This window comes from Lynx canadensis, chromosome B3 (assembly GCF_007474595.2).
Source record: "Lynx canadensis isolate LIC74 chromosome B3, mLynCan4.pri.v2, whole genome shotgun sequence".
NCBI classification, from domain to species: Eukaryota; Metazoa; Chordata; class Mammalia; order Carnivora; family Felidae; genus Lynx; species Lynx canadensis.
This window is the reverse complement of record NC_044308.2, coordinates 73598223-73611572: the sequence shown is the minus strand read 5'-3', so window position 1 is coordinate 73611572 and position 13350 is coordinate 73598223. Positions and strand designations below refer to the sequence as shown.

The following is a 13350-nucleotide window of genomic DNA, read 5'->3' as shown; positions in this document are numbered from 1 at the left end:
AGGGTAAGGAACCTGACAGATCCAGGCCAGTTCCTTCTTTCCTCTCCCTCATTCCTCCACTTCTCCTCCACCCTAGGACCTCAGCAAATATATACCAATATACCAGCAAGCTTATCGATCCCCCATGGGCTTCTATTATTGCCACAAACACATGGCATGGATGACAAGGTGTTGTTTCATCCTTACCAGAAGAGAAGATCCAGTGAAAATCATTCCTTCCCTAGTTCCCCTCTCCTATTCCTGTCCCACTACCCAAGTTCACCAACATTTGTTGACATAGCACTTGATCTGTCAGGCCTAAGGGTGTGGAAGCCACAGAGCTGAGTGAAGTCTACCCTTTGCCCTCAAAGATGCCTCCCTGTAGGTTGAGAAGAAGGAGGATGCCCTGATCCTGGGGCCCCTGGGGTCCACACAGCTAACAGCACCTCTGCTCCACAGATCAACCTGCTGTTCCCCATCATCTACTTGTTGTTCTGGGCCTTCCTGCTGATCTTTAGCCTGTTGTCGGAGCCTGTGGTGTGTGGCACTGGCCTGGCCATCATGCTGACAGGAGTGCCCGTCTATTTCCTGGGTGTTTACTGGCAACACAAGCCCAAGTGTTTCAATAACTTCATTGGTGAGTTGTTGAGGGCACTGGATGGATAGAGGGCCTTCTGGTCTGGACTGGGTCTCCCGGTCAGGAGTCCTAGGCTGGTCCACAGAGCTCCGTAGAAGAAGACAGGATGAGAGAGGGTGGGTGCCTTCCCAGAAACCTCTGAGGAGGGGAGAACAGCTGAGGTTTGCACACAGACCTTAGACCTATAAGAAAATAGGCAACTTGACAGCCATCCTGCAGGAGCTGCCTGAGGTAGAGGCCACGGAAGACCCTGGAACTGGTGGTCAGCAAGTGTAGGGAAGGTGCAGGACTAAGGCTTTTATGGGAATGGGCAGCCAACAAACAGGCTTCCCAGAGACAGAGGAGGTGGTAAGGTGGCTGTCTCCTGGAATGGAAGTCTCCTGAAGGTGTTGGCAGCTCTGCTGAGTCTACATCTGGGGCAGGAGATCTGGGCAGGGCCATAGCCTGGTTGGCTGTGTTGGTGGGATGCTCAGCACTGACCTGTTCTGTGTAACCTCCCATAGAGCTGCTAACCCTGGTGAGCCAGAAGATGTGTGTGGTTGTGTACCCCGAGGTGGAGGGGGGCTCAGGGACAGAGGAGCTAAATGAGGACACAGAAGAACAGCGGCAGCCCATCTACCAACCCACTGCCTGCAAGGACAAGGACTCGGAGCAGCCCCAGCCCTGAGGACCACCATCCCCTCTCAACTGGCTTCTTCTTCCTACACCCCCTTTTTGCCCTCCTTCCCGGGCTAGGTCCCACCCCAACACACACACACACACACACACACACACACACACACACACGCACACACACACACACCTCTGCTTCTGTCAAGCAGGGACAGGACCTGGGTGTGGGTGTAAAAAACTATAAACAAAGACACTGACATTTGTACCCAAAGAACCAGCTTCTTACCACCAGGGCCTATGTCCAAAACCCTTGTGAGGGTTTGCTCCAAGCAGTGGGAGGAGAGTGGAGCTGCTGGGGGTATCCTACAGGGCCTTCCTGCACCGCCCTGGGGGCTCAAACCCTCACTTGCCTCCTCAGGAGCCCAGTTCAGTACTGCCTTCCCTCCTCATTCCTGAGCCCAAGGGAGGCCTCTGCTCAGAGAAGTGGAAGCGACAGTGAGTCTTTTGGGGAGGGACAGACTCAAGCAAATCTGTCATCTTTAAAGGTCAACTGGAGAGACCCATATCCCTCTCCCTTCACTAGGGACCCAAGAAATCAGAGAGTTGCTTCCCTCTGTTCTCTCCTCTCCCCCTCCCCATGTACCTCCTCCCACCCCAGCTTGGGCTCCCTGGCTAGAGCAAGGTTCCTGTCAGGACACCACCTTCCTACTGAGCTAAGGACCAATGAGCAGGAGAACTGCCCCCTCCTCCTAACCCCAAGCCAGGCCTGTGGAAGAGATTGGGAAAGGCTCAAATTGCAGAAACCCAGCCCTGCCCCTGTCTCCTGCATCCTGACCCCCATTCGGTGCCAAAGCTTCCTGAAGCCAGAAAGTCTTCTTGTTTTCAGTGTAGTGGACATTTTTCTCCTGATGGCAAAGCTGCTCAGCTCCTCTTCCCTCCCTACTCCCATGAGAAGAAGCAGTCACTCCATTATCCCTGCAGCCATGCCCCCAACATGCCCCCTGCTGGCACCCCTATGATGTCCTTTTCCTCCTCTCTGGCTTGGCTCTGGGACCAACCAATGTGAAGGCTCCCCAAGCCCTTCAGGCCTGAAACCCAAGCCAAATCAGCCTTAAGTCACCTCCCATCCAAGAACTGGACCTAAAAATACTCCCTGATTTCTAACCCTCAGGACAGATCTGGTATGAAAAGCCTTCCTGGAATGGAGGGTACTTTCCCACCCACCCCTCAAAAGTGCCCATCCCATAAGCTGGAAGACTATTTGGGGAGAGAGTGTCTTCTGAAGGCTAGTTCATCCCTCCTCCCCCTACTCAGATACCCCCCTTTTTTGGTCCCACCACTGCCTGTCTTTAGACAGCCTCCAAGACAGGATGAAAGGGCAGTGGCAGAAGGTACCCATTTTGGAGACACATTCTCTATGGTATGTGGACTTCTGGCCATCCTGTGGGCAGAGGCTGCCTTTCCCTGCACTCCAGAGGAAGGCCACCATGTTTGCCCTTCCTGCCACACTTGCTGTGCTAAGGACTAGGATCTTTTCATCGCAAAGCAGGATCCCCTCTTTCCTACCTCCCTGTACCATCTGCTTAGACTAGAACACGTGGGGAGTGCTCCTGGCTTGCTTGGCTCCACCAACTCCCCACCTGGCCTGCCTGACCCCCCATTGGTGAGCTGCCAGGTTTGGTTTGAGTTCTGGTCCCTTCCAAATGGAGGGCAGGATAGGGCTGGCCCCTCAAGGGTCAGGGAACCATCCTCCTGTTCTCTGTTCTCATTCCTCCAACCTCCATCCCTCCTTCAATTGTTGGGGTTGATTTGTTTGTTTGTTTCATAAAGTGAATGCCTTACTTTTTTGGATAAATATTTTTGAAGCTGGTATTTCTATTTCTTTTGGATTTTTTAATGTAAGGTTGTTTGGGGTGGGGGGAGGGCCTTAGTTATACCTGGATAATAATCTTCTGTCTTTGAGTTGGTTGAGGGTTAGAGTTCGTTTTGTGGAGGGTTTTTTGTTTTTTGTTTTTGTTTTTTCTTTTGATGTAATAAAATTTTAAATGGAAATGAAGTTGTTGGTGGTAATAACTCAGTGATCTTCTGAAACAAAGTCCCCAGGTGTTTCCTATCTCATGAGGATGCTTTGGTTGCCAGCTTCACCCCAGAATGGCCCTTGCTCTGTTCCAGGGACTCAGTGCCAGTACAAATACCACCTCTTTGGGTTTGTTGTTGTTGTTGTTGTTGTTGTTGTTTTAACTCCCTCTCATTTTGAACCAAAAACTTTCTCATTGCTTCAGTAAAATCAGAAAGTGTTAAAGTTCCTACTTTACCGAGAGCCCACAAACTAGCTGGGAAGAAGAACCTCCTCACTGCCTAGTTGGGGACATGGATGACAGACAGCACTAAGTTGAGTGGAGGGAGGCAAAGGCAGGGTGGTTCTCCAAGGCCGGATCAGCAAAGGCTTCTGGCACCAGGACAGCTGGCACCAGGTGGGAAAGGAAGGGACAGGCTGAGCTTGTGGAGAGATGCCAGGGAGACTTAGGAAAACACCCAGCCAGATGATACAAGGGGTTTGACAGGAGGGACTAGGAGGTGAGACACAGTCCCCCTCAGCTGCATAGAGCAGACTGAGAGGACCGTGTCTAGTTAGAAGACTAGGAAGGCTGCTGAGTGAGGACAAAGGAGGGAGCAGGTACAGTAGGAACAAGTTCGCCTCGTGCTTTGGGTTAATTGCTGGAGGAAGTTGATGGGATTAGGCCCAGTCCTTGCTTGGAGTGCCTCCTTTGTGGGCAGCCTCCCAGCTGCCTGTCCTGGGGCTGCATTACTCCAGAGCCAGTACTTCTGGCAGACACGGGCAGGGGAGGGGGTTATTAAGACATCACCCTCTACCATCTAGGACACATGAGGACACAGGCAGGCAAGATGCTTCTACTCCCAATCCTGGCCTGGCCCCAACACTCCTCATTTATGGCTGGCATTTCTTCTAGATTCAGACTGGAGGTGTGCCAGTCACAGGGGTACAAATGCTTGGCTCTGAGTCCCAGGTCAGCAGCCACTAAACAGCTTGTGTCCTTGGGCAAGTCACTTAACCTATATAGCACTTTTAGAGAAAAGGAAAAGAAGAAAAAAAAAAAAAGGATTAAACCTATTCTCAAAGAGTCCTTCAATCTCCCAGCCCAAGGTTGTCCCCAGAGAGCAAGGGCAAAACTGGGCAGAGGCCAGTCTTGTGCAAGACGCTTCTCTCCAGGACTCAAATACACCCTTTTGAACCCCCTCTGCCCCAATACACATACATTTCCTTCCCATGGCTGCCAGTATATTCTCCATGTTGCCTCATTCCAGCAAGTCTGACCCTTCCCAGTCCCCTCTCACCCTGTGGAGACACTTGTTCCTATCCACTACCACCATCCCCCTAAGGTGACATTTGCTGACCTTTTTAACCTGGTCAAATGGGAAAATGTAGTCTCCTCCTGGGCAACCTGGACTTTTACCCTGGGCTTTACCCTTTTAACCTGGGCTTTTACCCTGTCTTAACCCTGTCAGTCACTTTAATGGTAGGAATTCAGATTCTCTGACCTTAGGGACTTTGGGGGTCACTGAAATCATAGCTGCTTGAGCATTCGTTAGTCACACAACATATCTTAGAACCATCGTATCCAAGGGGTTTGTTATATGCTATGAGAATAGCAAACTTACTCCTGAATTTTCCAAATCAGCACAGATTTCAAATACTTAGTCCCGTTGACTCCATGAAAATATTCATACTTGACAATCCACCTCTACTAATTATAATTCAGGCAATATGGTCAGCTGAAGAAGTCCAAAAAGTGGATCTGACCTTACCCTCAAGGAGCAAATAGTCTATGACGGAAAGAAGGCACATGACATGTACATGTGCACTTTCAGGCATGGCTGACTGCCCACACCAGGTGGACTTCGAGCTGAGTCCGCCAGATCCCCAGAACCTGTATGGTGCCTACATGCCCCAAAATACCTGTCAAGTTAAGGCATCGGATGAGGCTACAGATAGTTTATCTACTTAGGAGACACAGATAAACCACAAGAGGTGGTCAGAGGAAGGGCAGAAGAAGACTGAACATTTACTGATAAGTTGATCTCTATACATTATCTTATTCAAAGTAATTAAACAATCCAGCAAAGTAGACTTTACTACTGCCATTTTACAAGTAAGATTAAGTAACTTGCCTGAGGCCCCCCAGCTGGGAAGTGACAGAGGCAGGATGTAAGCCCAGTTCTCTCTGACACTTGACTGCCATGTTTGGCTGCCTCCCTGTTGGAAGGACCTGGTGAAGGAGGTGACTTTTGAACTGAGGCCTGTTACAAAGTCACTAAGATAATATATCATGCATTGTTTCAGTTAATGCAAACAGGTAGCAACTGAAGCAGCACAGGAGGAAATGATCCTGCTGGCCAAGGAGGCTTCTTTCCACTCCTGAGTAACTCCATGGAATCCAAGAAGCCCCCTGCTCTTAGCTGGCACTGCCCTCCCCTCCTCTGTTCCTGTCCAGTACCCACTCCTCCCCTGCAGGGACATCCAGAATGCAACCTGCCCCACCCCCACCAAGCCCCTCGGTTACTGGGAAACACTGATGTCAGTACTCCAGCAACGTCAGCCACCAGCCTGGGAGGTGAGAGACCGAGATCACTTATCTCCTACTGGCCCCAGCCTTTCTCATTTCCTGCCAGCTCTATTTGTACACTTCCCTGCTTCCTCCAGCCCCCCCTCCCCCGCCCCCCCCTTCACTGGCTACTGGCTACTGACACGGTCTCTCGCTCCCCCCAGGAGGGCCGACTGAGGGCAAACATGGCTCTCTGAGTCACACAGCTCCCCATTTCCACACCCCTTCTTGCCTGGGGGTTTCAAGAACTAGCCTACAGCCCTATCCCCCAGGACCAATACTGCATCTTTGTGTGACCTTGGGAGGTTTGGCCTTTCAGCCTTGTTTTCCTCTTTTATAAGGCAGAGATAAAAATACCCTCTGTCTTGCTTACCTTCCCCCTTAACTCACAGGGAAATGGTCAGCATGGAAAAGTAAATGTTTCAATGATCAAAAAAGTGTTACCCCAGAAAATGCCAGGCCTTAGCCATCATCACTATTCCAAAGTCGGAGAGGGCTAGAATTTCTCCTCATTAAGACAAGGCCCTGGCCCCAGTCCTCTCAGCCTACCCACCCTCCCGGTAACTACACTGCAAGCCCCCACCCCGCGGCGATTCTTCTCCCTCCTTCTGGGGGCCCAGCGGCGGCTTGCCCTTGTCATGGCTGTGGGAGGCTGCCCTCTGTCGGCCCCCGGATGCCTGACCACAGCAACCCCTCAAGTCCTGAATTCTGGACCAACATTGCCACCTGGTGGTCAACAGAGGCACTCCTGCCAAACTGAAGTACTTCAGCTCTGGTACCTGTTTGACCCAAGGTCCTTTGAAAAGGAGATCAGATAGAAATCTCCCCATCTGGTCCCTGAGATCTGTCTCCAGGATACACGCAGATCTCCCCATGCCAGGACAGGGCTTTCAGAGGAAGTACCTTAAGCTGTGCCCTTGGAGATGGGAGGGAGGAAGGAAGATGCTAACTAGCCTGACGGGTAGGCAGCCATGTCTACATTTGCATACTTTATTTTAATGTTCAATGCCACACATATCCCCTCTGCATTTGCCCTGGCCCTTCATGTACCCTACTTATCAAACCTTCTGGCCTCCGCAGGGTACTCACAGCATCTGCTGGTGATAAAAGAGTTGGTGACACATTTCTGTGTCCTTTCCTTTTCTGGACCTATAGTCCCTTTTGTAGGAGAAATTCAATAGGTAAACACAGAGCAACTGCAATACCTCTAACAGGAGAGAGTGGGGAGTTCCCAGAGCAAAAAGAAAAGGGAAGGGAGAGGGGGCTCAGCATGAGACAAAACGTGCCGAGGTTGGGCTTCTCCTGGAAACCCTGCAACAGAGTCCCAGGAAGAGGTGATGACAAAAAGAGAAGTCTTCTCAAGACTTGCAAGAGGAAGTGGACCCAAGAGACACGCATCGAGGTCAGAGAACGGCAATGCAGAAGGAAAGACAGCAAACCGAGCTGCAGTGAGTGCCTGAGCCCTGCGGCACAAGGCACAGGAAACAGGGCAGAGCCCCAGGACCAGATGGGGGGGAGGTGGGGGCACAGTGCCAGCCTGAGGCTCTAGCAGTGCAGGGCAGCTGGAAGAGAGAGCACTGGAGTCACCGGAGGAGTGCAGCTGTCGGCTCCTGGGTCAGCAGCCTGCCTGAGTCTGGGGCACGGGGCCCAAGTCCTGAGCAGGTGCCTCAGCCAAGCCTTGGCAGTCAGGGATAGTGCCAGGCTGCAAGGGCTACCCAGGGCTGGAAACATAAGAGGGTTCGGACTATTGCACAAAAACCTAGCAAATGCTCTGCACCACAGTGGAGGCTTGGTCCCAGAACCTGTCACTACTTCGTAAACCCCTCAAACAACACCCCCTGGCCTGTACCCAAGAGAATGCCCTGGGAGGTGGGGCTACAAAAGGAACTGACTCCCCCTGGGGGTAGGTGGAGCCCATAGCTGGGTTGGGGGGGCGGGGGGCAGAGAGGGAGGCGTGTCAAGGGAGGAGCTCAGATCCGGCTGGGGTCGGCACTGGCAGAGGGTTTTCTCTGTTCATTCTGACTTGGCACCTCATCTGCACAGAACTTTTTAGAAGTCGGAGGGAGGAGGACACTCAGAGTGAGGTGTTGCCCTCAGGGAGGACTCTGGAATCCCCTGGACTCAACAGGGAGGGGGGAGGCATTCCCAGAAGCATCAGCTCCCAGGCGTCTGAGAACCCTGGCTTGGACCCTGACCAAAGAGTGCTCCCAACTGCTAAATAGGCCAGGGGCCCCCTTTCTCTAAGCCCTGCATCCCTTCCTCCGGGGTGCGCCCTGCCCCTCCCTGAGTCACCCCAAGGAGAGAGGAGGAAAAAAGGGAAGAGAAAAGAGGCATTGACTACAGAGGAAGGAAAAGGAAACAGCAGAGGAGGGAGGAGAGAGGCCACACAAGAGTGGGTGACAGAGGAGTCCAGAGAGGGCAGATCTAGGGCAGGGGGAGATAGGGAGAGGGCAGGTCGAGCATCCCAGAGGGTGCCCCAAGAGCAGGGTTGCAGGGGCGGGGAGCTGAGGGGGCGGGCCGGCCATGTCCCACGGGACCTACTACGAGTGTGAGCCCCGGGCTGGCCAGCAGCCACTCGAGTTCTCAGGGGGCAGAGCGGGGCCTGGAGAGCTGGGGGACATGTGTGAGCATGAGGCCTCCATCGACCTCTCCGCCTACATCGAGTCTGGGGAGGAACAGCTCCTCTCTGACCTCTTCACTGTGAAGCCAGCACCTGAGGCCAGAGGGCTTAAGGGACCTGGAACCCCTGCCTTCCCCCACTACCTGCCGCCCGACCCACGGCCCTTCGCCTACCCGCCACATACCTTCGGCCCTGACAGGAAGGCACTGGGGCCTGGCATCTACAGCAGCCCAGGGAGCTACGACCCCAGGGCTGTGGCCGTGAAGGAGGAGCCCCGGGGACCAGAGGGCAGCCGAGGGGCCAGCCGTGGTGGCTACAATCCTCTGCAGTACCAAGTAGCACACTGTGGGCAGACGGCCATGCACCTGCCCCCAGCCCTGGCAGCGCCCAGCCAGCCCCTGCGCGTCCTCAAGGTAAGAGCAGGTCAAATCCCGTCCCTGGCACCCAGGAGCTGGAGAGAGGCCCGTGCTGGTGCAGGACTCTGACTCCCCGCTTACACTAACGAGTCTATGTTTGATGTTGCTGTGTGGAACTGACCCAGCCCAAAGCCCTCTGTGCTCACCACCACGCCCTCCCCCCCGACCAGGACCCCTCTTTGCTTCTCTGTGAATTCACGCTTATCTTAGACCCCACCGTATGGTTGGAACCCAGTGTGTCCTGCAGCCCCTGTGGCCAGCCGACCTGCCCTGACCTCAGGTCCCACCAGCTTCTCTGCTGCCCATCAGCCCTTTCCTCTTGTTTCTCTGCCACCTGCTTCTAGAAGAGAAAACACCTACTGGTCGTAGGACTAGAGACTCGAGAGAGACTGAAGGAAAGTGTCCTCAGACCCTGTGGGAACATGAAAGGAAGTTTTGGTCAGAGCGGGGGACCCTCTGCATGCGGCAGGGCAGTGGCTGTTCTCACTGAGAGCCAAAAGCTGGCTCTGGATCCCGTATCTCTTTGACGCCCAAGTGTGCCTGTGCTGCTGGGATTCCTGCCCTGCCTCCACTCTGCTTCCTGGCCAGAGCCTCACCTCTGGTCCTTCTGTGTCCCCTCCAGGCCCCTGTGGCCGCCGCCGCACCCCCCTGCAGCCCCCTCCTCAAGGCGCCGTCCCCAGCTGGCCCCTCACACAAAGGCAAGAAGGCGGTGAACAAGGACAGCCTGGAGTACCGGCTTCGGCGGGAGCGGAACAACATTGCTGTGCGCAAGAGCAGGGACAAGGCCAAGAGGCGCATCCTGGAGACGCAACAGAAGGTGCTGGAGTACATGGCAGAGAACGAGCGCCTCCGCAGCCGCGTGGAGCAGCTGACCCAGGAGCTGGACACCCTCCGAAACCTCTTCCGCCAGATCCCCGAGGCTGCCAACCTCATCAAGGGCGTGGGGGGCTGCAGCTGAGCCCAGCTGGCAGACTGTGACACCAGCCCCCGGCCTGACCCTGCTGGGGCCCTAGAGCCCTCACAGGTTGAGCCTGAGACATAGACCATGGACAAATGGCAGCGGGTGGCAAGGGAGGAGGGCAGACCCCAGCATGATGATTCTATGGCTGAATAAAATTGCACTATGACTCAGTAATGGGCCTGCACACTGGGCCTTGGCCTTCTCCAGCGGCGGGGGGGGGGGGGGGGGGGAGGTGGTTTGCATGTGTGGCATGGGGGCCTCAAGGGCAGGGAATGCATATGGCTGGGTCTGTATACCTCTGGGTTCCATGCACAAATGAATATCCAAGAATACAGATGCACTGCCCACAGCTCTCCCCTGACACGCCACACGGCCAAGCTGCGTGTCTGTCACTCTCCGCTCTCCTAGCCCAACCCACTCTATCCTTCTGGATAATGAAGGCACACCACCCCTGCAATCCCACAGGACTGGAACAGCCTCTGGATGTTTCCCTAACAGAGTTCTGTGTCTTGTGGGGGGATCCCAGCACCTCCCAGTCCCTGTGTCTAGGCCTGCTGACCCCAGCACCTTGATATATAGGTCTGGGAGCTCCTGTCAGCTTCCAGATGGCTCTGCCACATTTATGGTCCCCTAGCTCTTAATCCAGGACTCAACTTTTTCTCTCCAGTTCCACAGCTTGAGCCCACCAGGCTGACAGCCCCCCCCCCCCATGGCTCCTATCCACCCACTCCCTCTTTGCCCCTCATTCCCTGGGGCTTGAGTTTTCCAAAGCACTAGAATCTGAGTGCCTGGGGGAGGACTCCGTTGGGAAAGGCCTGAGACCTGTGTGTATGAAAGAAAGTTGATAATGACAAGATCACCTCTGTCAGTAAACCCCTTGGTTTTGTTGCTGTTGTTGTTGTTGTTTAATGTTGATTTATTTTTGAGAGAGAAACAAAGCATGCACATGAGCAGGGGAGGGGCAGAGAGAGACGGAGACACAGAATGTGAAACAGGCTCCAGGTTCCAAACTGTCAGCACAGAGCCTGACGCCAGGCTCAGACTTGCAAGCCGTGAGATAGTGACCTGAGCTGAAGTTGGACACTCAACTGACTGAGCCACCCAGGCACCTCTACCAGTGAAATCCTTTGTGCAAAGTATTCTTTCTTGCTAGAACTCTAGCCCTCTTAAGAGGCTCCAGTTGAATCTCCCTCCGGTTCTTCCAAGCTGTGTGACCTGAACCAGTGACTTCCCTCTATGCCTCAATTTCCTCATCTGTTCCATGGGAGTAGGATTAATACCCATCTCACAGTGTTGTTATGTTCATAGATAAACAGGGCCTGGCACATGGTGAGATGAATAGTTGTTATTATTCCACTTTACTAGAAGGACCTCAGGATCTCATCTAAACTTCTCATTTTGTAGGTGAGGAAACTGAGGCCTCAGGAAGAGAAAGGGACTTAGCCAGAGTTACAGGATTGCTTAGAGGCAGAATCAAAAACAGCTCCACAAAAATCACAGATCTCAAGAGGTGCTGGAAGAGACCTCAAGAGATCGGCTGGTGGGCTTTGGCCTCAGACAAGCAAGATAGTGCGAGCCACATCTTACAGATAAAGCCAGAGGGGATAAGAGACATTCTCCTGAGGCTCTCTCAGTCCCTTTGCTGTGTCAGTACACGGCACTTGTCTCTACTCCTTGCTCACACCCTCCCCACAGAGGCACACAGGGTGGGCCTGAGAGTCCCTTCAATAAGTAACCAGGAATTATGGGCACATGAGAGACATAAGACACAATAGGGGCTAGAGTCTCTCCTGGGCCGCCAGTGACTTGTAGGCCACTGCTGAGAAAGCCCAAGTTAGACACTAAGGAATAACTTTCTGACAGGTGGAAAGACTGAATCTTCCCAGTCTCTCCCTCTCTCTCCCTTCCCCTCATCTCCACATCCCCAGGGGCAGAGACTTCCTACATCTTGGGCATCCGTGGGCAGCACGCCAGCCTCACCCAGGACTCGGTCCCTTTTCCTGCCTTTGCCTCTGTGTCCCTCAGGCATCCTGTCCTACATCTCTCCTTGGATCCCACTGCCACAGATCTGGTCTGCACAGACAGATCTGAACGTCAATAGCTGGTTTATTCCTCAGCCGTGGGGCCTTCTGAGTTTGTAAGGGGGAGGCGCCAGTCTCTGTGGATGTCCGGGAGAATCCCGCACCTTCCTTTTAGCCCAGGGGGATGGGGTTGCATAAGGGGGGTTTGTACAGAACATGGTAAGTGACTCAACCTCCGGATTTCCTCCTCTCAGCTCAAGACCACTGCCCCTTGACTTATCTTCAAGGTTCTGGGTGATGGGACCTGGGTTGTTCAGCACCAACTCCGTGCTTCTTTCCCACAGCTCTGAATTGGGTCTCCGCCCAGCCATCCACCATCCTCTGGGCAGGTGCTTGGCACCAGGGCTGGAGAAGGGTCCCAGCGCCGCTGTGAGAAAAGAACACACATGGTGCCTGCGTGACAAGGAGTGTTGAGCATGCCCCAATGCTCTGGCAGATCACATCCCAGGGGGATGACACATAGCCAGGGGTCACACTTTCTGAATGAGGCTTCTAACCTGACCTCCTCTGGTTTGGGCCAAAGCAACTTATTCAACAAGTATTTGTTGAGCATCTGTCCCTGTGCCAGGCTCTTGCAAGGTGTTGAGAACACGGTAGTGACCCAGACAGACCCAGCTCTTCACTGAAGGAGTAGGAAGAAAAGGACAACAAGCGAGTGCACTATCTTCCTTTGCCTTTCTAGGTGCCCCCTACCCTTAGTCATCCTGCTGTGTTCCAGGCATGACTGGACGTTGGAGAGCAGCAGGAGGGCACCCTCTCTGCGGTAGGGGACAGGTGCTGCCCAAGGCTCTCTTTCACAGGCTCCCTGCCCTTATGGCCCTGGGGGCTATAATGGACCCTCGCTGCAGCTAGCCAGTTTCTTCATCTCTCCTTGCAACTTTCCCTGAATCCCTTCAGTCAATCCATTAATACCTCCATTTGGGGAAACCAAACGGATAAACAGGGAGGGAGGTTATTTTATTTATTTAAAAAAAAAAACTTTTTGTTTGCATGTATTCATTTTTGAGAGACAGAGCACAAGTGGGGGAGGGGCAGAGAGAGAGGGAGACACAGAATCTGAAGCAGGCTCCGAGCTGTCAGCACAAAGCCTGATGTAGGGCTCGAACTCACAGACCGCGAGATCATGACCTGAGCCAAAGTCAGACACTTAACCGACTGAGCCACCCAGGCGCCCTAGGAGGGAGGTTATTTTAGCTGGGGTGGTCAAGGAAGGCTTCTCTGAGAAAGTGACACTGAAGTTGAAACCTAAAACATTTCAAGGAGGAGGCAGATGTGCCAAATTGGGGTGAAAGGGTGAGCAGAGGGGAGAGCAAAAGGTGAAGGCTCTAAAGTCTGGGTGATCAAGAAGAAGAAAGCAAGCCAAGTGAGGCTGGCTGAATGGAAAGAAGAAGGAAAGGGGTAAACAAGAAAGCACCTCCC

The 13350-nt window shown here is 53.5% G+C and overlaps 2 protein-coding genes across 5 annotated transcripts in view; both read left to right on the top strand.

Annotated features, from left to right (window-relative positions):
* SLC7A8 (solute carrier family 7 member 8) overlaps nt 1-2681 on the top strand; it is a 52384-nt gene extending 49703 nt beyond the window's left edge. For all 4 annotated transcript variants that reach the window (XM_030318716.1, XM_030318715.1, XM_030318717.1 and 1 more), the window contains 2 exons: nt 439-616; nt 1120-2681. In XM_030318716.1, the coding sequence (XP_030174576.1) occupies nt 439-616; nt 1120-1283 (342 nt within the window). In that variant the 3' untranslated portion in view covers nt 1284-2681. The remainder of the gene's footprint in view (nt 1-438; nt 617-1119) is intronic.
* Nucleotides 2682-7866: 5185 nt separating this feature from the next.
* CEBPE (CCAAT enhancer binding protein epsilon) lies at nt 7867-10024 on the top strand. Its single transcript, XM_030318714.1, has 2 exons — nt 7867-8886; nt 9512-10024. Exons 1-2 carry the CDS (start codon nt 8377-8379, stop codon nt 9845-9847), a joined length of 846 nt encoding a protein of 281 aa, XP_030174574.1. The 5' UTR covers nt 7867-8376; the 3' UTR covers nt 9848-10024.
* Nucleotides 10025-13350: the final 3326 nt, after the last annotated feature.

Bases quoted from the DNA above. Each gene is read 5' to 3' on its own strand.
- CEBPE (XM_030318714.1), top strand. From the start codon at position 8,377: ATGTCCCACGGGACCTACTACGAGTGTGAGCCCCGGGCTGGCCAGCAG. The intron at 8,887-9,511 runs GTAAGAGCAGGT...TGTCCCCTCCAG, and splicing joins AGCCCCTGCGCGTCCTCAAG to GCCCCTGTGGCCGCCGCCGC.